Source organism: Sus scrofa, chromosome 9 (assembly GCF_000003025.6).
Source record: "Sus scrofa isolate TJ Tabasco breed Duroc chromosome 9, Sscrofa11.1, whole genome shotgun sequence".
NCBI classification, from domain to species: Eukaryota; Metazoa; Chordata; class Mammalia; order Artiodactyla; family Suidae; genus Sus; species Sus scrofa.
In genome coordinates this window covers 25,364,075-25,375,078 of record NC_010451.4, presented here as the reverse complement: position 1 = coordinate 25,375,078, position 11,004 = coordinate 25,364,075, and the positions used below count along the sequence as shown (strand labels likewise).

Below are 11,004 nucleotides of genomic sequence, written 5' to 3'. Positions count from 1 at the left end.
TAACAAAAAAAACAAGAGACTTCCCCTTTACAGGTATTTGAAAGTGACTGAAATGAGTTTTCCAATAAATTGTACATTTCAGATCAGTGGCTTTTGAATGGAGGTGAATAAGAACACAGCACTGTGCACATTCAAACTGGGAAATAAGAAAGTCTGTCGGAAAGACTTCGCTGTAAAGAATGCTTCAGACTTTCTTATTTCCAGCCTTGTGAGAAGAGGAACAGATTGGGCTGACACATGCCAAGGCCACTGGTAAAAAGGCATTTACCCTGAAGTCAGTGCCAAATTCTGTGTTCCACCTTATGAGAAAGAGCATTGTAGGTATCATGCCAGAACACTGTCATGCAGTCATCTGGGTTAAGATTGTCCCAAAGGTATGGAACTGGTCGTGTTTCATCCCCTCAAAACCAAGTTCAGCTCAAGTACTACTTGGGCGAGGGGCTTGTTCAGGCGTGCAGAATTCTTCTCAAGACACTGTCTGCTTTGTAAGCTGTGAATATTTTTTTCTGACTCCTCTTCTATTCTCCCGAACCCCAATGTACACACACATGCATGCAGAGACACAAAAGGAGACATAAAAAATGGTAAGGCAGTTGTTTCCATCTGTAAACCATTCTATTCATGGAATTTTTTCAGAGCTTTCTGGTGAAGCAGAAAACTGAACAATCTGAAGCAGCATCAAAACCAAGACCTTGAGGTGTAACCCTTATGAAACTGAGCCACTGGCCCCCTCTTGGACGTGTCTAAAATGGGAAGGGCTGTGAACCATGACACGGTGAAGTTTAAGGCTCCTCGAAGTTATTATGCGGTGGTGTGAAATCTGAGATTGCTGAGGGTGAGGAAAATAGGAGGAAAGAATGAGGAACACACAGCGAGGGGAACAGAAAGAATGGGGCTCGAAGGTGGTGGACAGTGTGAAGCAGAATCCTGTACCATGCTGTTCTTTGCACCCTGATGCGGCTTTTCCATACTTCTTAAAGAACATACATGCTGTGTGTCTAGATCCTTCTACATCATAAGCTAAAAGCCTTGGTTATTTAATTATATCTGGATTTTTCTTTCTTTTTAAAGTGCTGTAGAATGGCAACATATAGAGAGTTTAGATATCATTATCTTTAGGACAGGCTCCAGGATTGAGAGGGCAGTTACATGATGTGTCTATCACAACATACAACAAACACGGCTCTTAGGTACTTCTTACTACGCGCTTCGTAACTAAACTTTCCATATCTGAAAACAAAAGCATCCTGTTCACATAAAATCTATTTCTATAGGATGCTGGCTTATTTCTCAAGAGGGACTCAATCTAACAAAGAAGTGAAGAAAGTGATTCTAGACTCCAAATGTGGACATTAAACCATATTATCTTTGAGGTCAGCAGGATTTTTTACTTGGCCACTTAAAAGGACCATTTACAATGACAACTGGAAGAAGGTCAATGACCTCAGGAACAAGGTCACAAACTGTTGATAAATAGCCCCATGGAATTGAGTGCGATTCAAGATGTGATTCATAGACCCTCACGAGGAGGCAGGAATTGTTTCACTTTAGTAACTCAGGGAAGGAAAACAAAGAGACACCTTAGTCACCTTCCCGCAGTGGCACTAACACGTGACCCTGAATGATGACCCTGAATGATGAAAGCAACATCCTCCTTATGGTGTCCCATGCGGAGTTTCCAGATAAGTCTTTTCTTAGTTTAGGCTCCATACATACATAGCAAGATATATACGGTGGGGATGCAGGAGGGCCAGCTTCTGACCTTGAGTGGAGCCTCCCAACCCTGCCTCCCGTGGCCACTGATCTGCTTGCTACCTACCGGCCCCTCCAGGATGTTGTATTCAAACATCAGCTCCAAATGGGCTCTTTGCTTCTCTCCCTCTTCAACATACTGTCCTGCTTTCTTAGAATCCACTTCTTGCTTATTCTTTTCTGCTCCACTTGAATCTTTGGAAGCTGAACTCTGACTGTTTTCATGGAATCTATGGCTTCCAACAGCCATAGCCACTGAGCAAAAGCTGTGCTTACCTTACTTAGCATTACCTACCTAGGATCCATCACAGTGCCTGGCACAGAATGACTGAGAGAGTCAGATGCAGAAAATATTTTAATTCTTTATCTGTATGCATCTTAGGGGCCAATATGCCCCCGTCCCAACTCAACTCTTAGTCCTGGACTTTCCTCTACTGCCCCGTCTCAGAGCCCCCCACGAGTACTGTCAACACCAAACATCAAACTGGAACTAAACATAAGACCTGGAATCCTGCCCTCAAATTTCACCTTCAGGCCAAAATAAAAAGCTTCAATTGTTACTTTAGGCCAGGTGGGAGATAGGAAATGGATGGCCCATCAGTAAATAGAATAAAATCTTGCTTCTCTGAGGTTTGTGAGAGCACTTAAATAAAAAGTACTTTACACCAACTATCTGTCATCTGTCTGTCTCCTACCACGATCCAGGAAGAAACTTGGCTTCACTAGAACCAGGCCAGGTCAAGGGCAGGTCTGTCTGTCTGGGAAGGGGCCCAGTGACCACATCTTGTGGATTTATCATACACAGTGTCATTCTCATTACCTTCTGACATATCCAATCAAAGGTTTTTTTTTTTTAGATGCTAAGGATTCCTGTGAGTTTTCTGGAAATTCAGATTTTCTGTATAAAAGATGCTCTAAGGAAATAACTTTAGCTTTATTCCACTGTTGAAGAAATAACTGAGTTCTTTCTCTCTGTTCAGCATCAGACTATAGTCTGGGGAGGATGAAAGATAAGTGAGGCAGAATTTTCAGCTGGATGGTAAATTACCCTTAAATTACTCTTTGAGAACCTCCAAATTGGTTTAAAAATTGCCTGGCTATCTGAGAGGAGCAGACGTGGTGGCCTTAATGACAAATATAAAAAGCACGTAGACACACAGACAAATGCTTAGAAGATGTTCAGAAAAGTAGAAATAAAACCCTATATCTAAATGATTACAACTACATGAAACAATGTATATGCATGAATGAATGCGGAGAAAAGAAAAATTACATAACCTGAAGGAAGAACTATGGAAAGAATATAAAGAGCTCTTGGAATGGGTGACATTTTCTGCGACGTTCAAACATCTATATTTTAAAATTTCTCTATATTATTTGGGAAACCAAAAGAACAAGGGTTGTATAATGAAATAATTAAAATGTCCTATGATACACAAGAAGTGCAAAATAGTATTTACATAAATGTATTGTCAGGTTTTAGGCTGAAAGGAAGTTCCACGGAAATCTGGAAAAGAAATGGGTGATTTCTCTTGGGGAACCAGGGTGTTATAAACCAATGTCTTTTTTTTTTTTTTTTTTTGGATAGCGTTTAGCACAGACTCATGCAAAATGTGGGTGCCTAATATAGGAAGCAGTTTTAAATTTGTCATTCAATACAGGAACTTAAAAAAGAAGGTCGTTAGATATATATATATGTCCTAAACTGTCATTCTACCATTCATATTTTAATTCAACCACTCACAAAAAATGCTCCATATTTAAATTAAGGAAAAGAAGGCTTTCCAGGGCTGGCATGAAAGGAGACAGCATTTGGCCTTATGCATGACAGACGTAATGTTGCAGAACATTTTGGAAACATGCGGCTTGAATATTCAAAAATGACAGAAGAGGGGAAGGGAAATAGAGCAGATAACGGAGAACTGTAATTTTTAGGCTTACAGTCCTATCCTTGCTTGGACACTCATTCCTTCTGTCAGACATGTTCTCTAACTGTTCATCTTTGAACCATCAGTAGGCTATGGTCTTGCCTTCTAGACATTAAAATTGATTTTTTAAAAAAATCTCAAACTTAACAACACAAGAGCCTGTGTTTATTTATGTGAGGTTAAGCAGACAGTTCAGTATTCACTGACTCCTCTGCTACTCAGATCACGTCTAATGAAGTGAGTTTGAGCTAACCGGTAGAGTGCAGGAATTTCTGAAGCCCGTGGCCCACCTGCTGACAAGTAAACCACAGCCTTTAAGATTCAATTCACAGAACTGTCTGGCAGCCCTCAAATGATGGGAGGCTTTGGTTATTTTAGTCTGAGGCCATGGCTTGTTGACCCATAAGTAAAATCCACTGAGTTTATTACACATTCTTCTCTCTTCTCCATTCCAGAAAAAAAATCTGAGACGGACGCAGTGAAAGGAAACTCTTTCCTCGCTGTCAATGATGGAAAACACACCACTGAAGTGCCAAGCACTTTATATACCATCATCATGCAAATAGGGCAGTCACTTGGCCAAAAATTCATTTGGAGACATTCCAGCGGTACATATATGAATTTTACATGGTGATAAATAGCCCTGAGGGTCACACGCCATGCATGATGCTGTGATCTGCACCAGCTCTCACCTGCTTCTATGGTATATATGAGTTCTGCATTTTCCCCTTTGTCTTTGTCCAGAGCCGTCACTTGCAGAACAGCTGATCCCAGAGCAGCCGATTCAAACACAGATGCTTCATACAGTGGGTTGGTAAAATAAGGACTGTGATCATTAGCATCTTCCACATTCACAATGACGCGGGCCAAGTTTCTTCGATAAGGAAACTCCTGATCTCTGACCTTTAGGCAAAATACAAGAAGCAGTAGCACTAAAATCTTTAAGTTGCAAAGAATTCACATGGCTATGCCTACAGTGAAAACACAATGACATACCGCACACAGAGTGCCTGACCCAGCCCCAGGCCCAGGGTAGGTGCTCAATACATGGTGGTATCATCAAGTGGGGACATTGATTGTAAACACACTGTGAAACCACCAAAGAACCTTGCCTGACTGCATTCAAATTTTCCCTGGTTCGAATGTGGCAGGAGCTTGCAACTAATCAATTCTGTAACACAAGATTTTGCTATCACTGTAGGTAGCCCTAATCAAATGGGTGCTTTCTGCTTGTTCAATTTTGGATTCCCTAACTTCAGAGAGATGTCAAGAAATTAGAAAATAAACCAAGAAAATCTGTCAAACGGAAAGGGCTTTTCAGAAATAGTACCTAGAAGAAATTGAGCAAAATGACCAACAAGGCTTAGCTTGGAGAAAGGCAGCATAAAGGAATTGTTCGCTTAAATATTCAATTACATAAATGATAAATGATACAGGGAAGCCACACTGAATTCTGAATTTTCTAAGGAAAGAATGCACAGGAATGACTTGAAGAATCATGAGAATGGGGATAGTCATTGGCAGGAGATTTCGGCTCCCAAAGAAATCTGTGCAAATGAACCCAGTGAGTGTGCTGAGTTTCCCTGTCTATAGACCAGCCTGCCCCCGCCCCCCACCAGGGAGCAAGCTGGACTCTGTATTTTGGGATTATTGAAACCTAGATCCATTCCAATTGCATGTCCAAGGGTGCAGGGACTTTGTCTCTTTTATATCCTCAGTGCCTAGAACAGAGCTTAGAACACAGAAGGTGCTTGAGAAATACCTGTTGAATGAATGAATGAATGGCTAGAGGGATGGATCTGATGAACCCTATGAGTCCCCATTCTGTTCCTTGGAGTCTCATCTGGAAGCCAAAGCCAAAGGCATGGCACTCAAGTTTCCTCTGGCCTAGAGAGGTTTCCAGACTTGGAAAGAAAGAGGTAGTAGCACTTAGTGGAACAGGACTTTCAGCTGCGTGAGAATTGGGAGCATCTTAGTGTATTTTAAAGCCAATCGGTGCAAAGATTAAGTAAGTCTCTGTTTTCCTACCTGGTCTTAAGGAACTCGGGGGGGCTCTGTTAGGCAGTGCCTGTGCCATTGCTCACGGGGCTCTTGGGTAGTTAGAGGGAGAGGTTTTAGGTCATAAACTCATCAAGGATTTTTCCTATTAACCTTTACTTCCCCATTATGTAACCTAGACAGATTTCACTTTAAAATGAAAGCAACTTTTACTCAATTCAGAGACTCTATGAACCCAAATTCAGACTTATTCTCTGCAGGCCTCAATGAGTTTTGTGATCTCTTTTGTGGGCCAGTATTTACCACTAGGTCCAATGTCAGGGCCATAAGTAATCAATCAATTCTCCAAGTGCTTCCAAGGACTGAGCAGTGCACAAGCTGAATACATAATTACCCTTCTGAGTAACTTCTCAAGAATCTTGTTTTAAACTTTTCCATAGAACCTTCTGGATACAAATCAATACCCCAGACTGGGAGATTTACAGATACACAGCCTGTAGCTCTCCCTTCCAGTCAGGCTGTCAGCAGTCTTTACTGAGTGGCCACTGTCTGTAGAGCTCACCTAATATTTCAGCTTGGTAAAAATAAGGAGTCACTATCTGACCGTAGTAACTCCTCCCTGAATTAAACAGGCAAGAATGCATGCAAGCCTGCTCTAAAAAGAACAAGCTTATTACTACTACTCACAACAGGTAAGGGCCTATATACATCTGAAGGCTAAGGTGTGTGCCTTGGATGGTCAGTGATTCTGCTGGGAAAGCGTGTTAGGCAGGCTGTTCCTACCATTACGTTGAGGATGTGCTTGTCCTGGGCCTCGTGGTCCAGCCTCTCGGCCGTGTAGAGCACGCCAGTGCTGGGGTCGATCCGGAATTTTCTCATGCTGATGGAATCAATGCTGCTGTGGATGGTATAGCTTAGCTTGTGCTTCTCATCTCTGTCTGTGGCTTCAATCTGCAATATCTCCGTATCTGGAAGCACATCCTCGGAAATTGTGACATCGTAATTTGGCTGAGAGAATTCTGGGCCATTATCATTATTATCTAGCACTTTGATAAACACCTATAGTTAAAAGAAGACAAGAGTGATGATGAGTGACAGTTTACTCATTGCTAATAAAAGAGGTCCCCTCCTGCTCTCTTCCCTCTATGACCTTGGATCCCAGCTTCTAGCAGTTTCTTTCATATGTAGGAATATTCTTATGAAAGCGCTCTGTAATTAGAGGTTGACAATAAACCAGTGGTTCCCATTAGCAGGAACATAAACTCTCAGGTGATCAATAGTCTCACTATTAATTGAACAGAAAAGACAGCCCCTGGGGGTGGTAATTCCATGAGGTTATTTGAGGCACGATGTAAGAGATCACAAGGTGACCTTGGTTGGTTAAGTTCCTATTATGTTACATTCTCGTTGTGTGCTCTTTATAGTGGGCTTAAGGTGGAAGCAATGAAAAGATGAGTAATAAAGAAGAGGCAGAGGAAAGGGAGGCGTGAATACAGAGGTGGCCCTCTTTCTGGTGGGAGGTATCTAGCAAAGAACATGGGACTAATGATATGAAGTTCCCAAGTTGTCTCTTTTTATAAAGCATTCTGTTTCAAAAATTTTCAGGCAGATACAAAACCAATAGATTAGTAACCCTTGAGAGATGTATTCATCACTCAGCTTTGACAGTGATCAATACAGGATCCATCTTGTTTCATTTCTATGCCCATTCACCCTGACCTGCTCTCCCATATTATTCTGAAGCAAATCCCAGTTATCATATGATCTCAGTGTACATCTCTAAAAGGAAGTAAATCTTAAAATAAACATACCTATAACACACACACACACACACACACACACACAAAATCACTGTTGCATCTAAACAAAGTAAACAGCAATTCCAAAAATGTCATTAAATATTTGGTTGGTGTGCATACTTCTATAATTTCTTTAAATGTGCTATGTATGTTTGGGTACATATACATGTATATTTTCACAGTTTCTTTTAACCAGAACATGCACATAAAGTACAAATACTACATTTGGTTGGCATTTCCTTTATCTTTCAATGTATAGCTTCTCCCTCTATCTATTTCCTTGCAATTTTTATGTTGCTATTGTCGGCATTCAAAAACCTGAGCCACTTCTTCTTTAGTTCCCACAGTCTGAATTTTGCTCACTATATTCCTATGGTTTTGTTCTTCATGTTCCTCAGTTCCCTGTGTATCTTATACATTGGTAGTTTTATGTAGGAGACAATAAAATTCATGTTCAATTTCCTTCTTCTTCCTTTTTTTTTTTTTTTAAAGAAAAAAATCCTTCATGGGTGATCTAGTGTATTTCCATCTGGAGATATACAGTATCTGGTTCTCTATCTTGTTCTGTGATGTTAGCAGCCACTGATGATCACGACATAGATATAGCACTCATTCATTAAAAATGCAAAATGGCAATGTTTTAATGCTATGATTTCTTCTTCATTTTTTAGCTAGACTAGTTCTTAAGAGAAACTTTTCTTCAAATATTTGTTACTCTGAAGTATACGTCATGTAGAAAAGGAAGGATAACTCTTTTCCTTTATCATTTCAAAATAATGAGTTGGTTCTCCAGCTCCTCCTAAAGCATTAATGAGGTAATTTTCTTCAAGTGTCATTATAAGCTCATGAATTTAATCACATCTGATGTGTTTCTGTCCATTGTAGTTACTGTACTTATTGATGCACAAACGGTCCTTCCTTGGCCATGAGGAGCATCTTCAGATTGGTTCTTGTTATGTTTTGACACAATCTGAGTAAACTTTGATAGTTTCCTTGCTTTCCAGTAATAGCTACTGGTAATTTTTTCAAGGTCATCTAATTTATTTTTCTGCTGCTCCAGGCTTGAGTTGTCCATTTCTCCAAAAAGATTTGGTTTCTTTTTAGTTACCAGGGGCATTTAGAGGCCACAGTCTCGTGCTAGGAATGCTTACTGCTGCTAGCTCTGCTATTTTTTTTCAGTGGACAAAGTCAGGAAAGTGTTTTGTCTTTAATAACTTTATTTCATGAATTTACAAAATCAAGTTATCAACAATTCCTTCCATAAGTGGGCTGGCCTCATCCCTGGGACCCTCCTTGGCCATATGGACAGCTGTACTGGGACCCGACCCCCCTCACCAGTGGGCCAAAAGCTACTGCATCAAGCAGGGCCTGGAGACCAACTGGGCTAAAGGCTAGTCTGCCTACCAGCACATCCACAGTAGTCAGCCTTGCCAAAATAGATAGGCTCATGCATCCCACATAGGAGGCACCAATAAAAAACAGTCCTGGTGACTGGAGGGGAGTGTGATGCTGGTCCCACAGGGCATCTCTTACACAAGGCCACTTCTCCCATATCAGAAAACATGACTGAATTACTGAATACATAAAACAAACTGAGAGAGCAAGATAAAATGCAGAGACACAGGAATATACACCAAATGAAGGAACATGATAAAAATGCAGAAGAAGAACTAAGCAATACAATTTACACTGATAGAATGTAAGGTGATGATCATAAAGGTATTCAATGAATTGGGGAAAAAATTGATGAACACAGTGAGAAGTTTAACAGAGTTAGAAAATACCAAGAACCAAAAGAGCTGAGGAATATAATAACTGAAGTAAAAAAAAAATTCTAGAATGAATCAATAGTAGATTAAATGATAGAGAGGAAAGGAACTGTGAACTGGAAGAGAGTAGTGGAAATCACCCAAGTTGAAAAGAAAAAGAAATAATTTTTAAAAATGAGGATAATCTAAGAGACATTTGGGACAACATCAAGCATACTAATATTCAAACTATAGAGGTCACAGAAGGAGAACAGAGATAGAAAGGGGCAGAGAGCATATTTGAAGACATATGAACTGAAGATTTCTGTAATCTAGGAAAGGAAATAGATATCTGAGTCCGGGAAGTACAGAGTGTTCCCACCAGCACATATTGCAATTAAAATGTCAAAAATTAAAGATAAGAGAGAATCTTAAAAGTAGCAAGAGAAAAGCAACTAGCTATAAACAAGAGAACTCCCATGAGACTATCAGCTGACTTTTCAGCAGAAAATCTGCAGGCCACAAGGGAATGGCATGACATATTCAAGCCCTGAAAGGTAAAAAAAAATATATGATCACAAATAATCTATCTGGTAAGGATATCATTCAGAATTGAAGGAGAGATAAAGAGTTCTACAGACAAGAATAAGCTAAGAGAGTTCATCACAACTACACCAATCTTGCAAGAAATATTAAAGGGATTTCTCTAAGTGGAAAAGAAAAAGACACAAATAGAAATTTAAAAAAATTATCAAGGGAGGGTGTCATTTGTGGCTCAGCAAGTTAATAATTTGGCATTATCACTGCAATGACCTTGGTCGCTGCTGTGGTATGGGTTTGATCCCTGGCCTGGGAACTTCCACATGCCACAGGGACAAAAATGTAGTAAGGGTAGTGGATCAAATACTTATAAAGCTAAAAGGTAGGTGAAAAGACCAAAGCAGTAAAATCATCTATATCTTAAATAAGTAGATAAGAAATGTGCAGAATAATAAGATGTAAAATATGTTGTTAAAGACATGGGAGGAAGGGAATAAAAACATAGGGCTGTTAGAATGTGTTTCACTTAAGAAATTATCAACTTAAAAGAGATACCCATCAATTTAAAATAGATACCTATATATATAAGATGCTATATATGAATCTCATGGCAACCACAAATCCAAAACCTAAAATAGATACACAAAAATAAAGAGAAAGAAATCCAAAGAAATGCTAAAGACAGTAAGTCACAAAGAAAGACTACAAGAGAAGAAAAGGAGAAAAAAAGAGAAGTATGAATACAACCAGAAACAATAAAATGGCAATAATTACTTTAAATGAAAATGGATTAAATGCACCCCAAAAAAGACATAGAGTGGCTGAATGGATGAAAAAGAAAACAAGATACACACACACATATATATACATGCTATGTATATACTATGTGTATATACATATGCTATATATGTGCTATACATATATATGCTATCTATATACACGTATATATGCTATCTATAAGCAACTCACTTCAGATCTAGAGACACACACAGACTGAAAGTGAGAGGATAGAAAAAAGCATTCAATGGAAATGGAAATCAAAGGAAAGCTGGAATAGCAAATTAGATAAAATAGACTTTAAAAGACTCTAACAGAAGACAAAGAAGGACATTACATAATGTTAAAGGGGCCAATCCAACAAGAAGATATAACAATTGTAAATATATATTTCACCAATGTAGGAGCAACTGAATACACATAGCAAGTATTAGCAAACATAAAAGGAGAAAATGACAGTAA

The 11,004-nt window shown here is 39.4% G+C and overlaps 1 protein-coding gene across 1 annotated transcript in view; it reads right to left on the bottom strand.

Moving 5' to 3' along the window:
* Positions 1–11,004, bottom strand: part of FAT3 (FAT atypical cadherin 3) — a 704,031-nt gene that overhangs the window by 101,346 nt on the left and 591,681 nt on the right. The window contains 2 exon segments of the mRNA XM_021102333.1: positions 4,373–4,583; positions 6,462–6,737. Coding sequence (XP_020957992.1) covers positions 4,373–4,583; positions 6,462–6,737 — 487 coding nt within the window.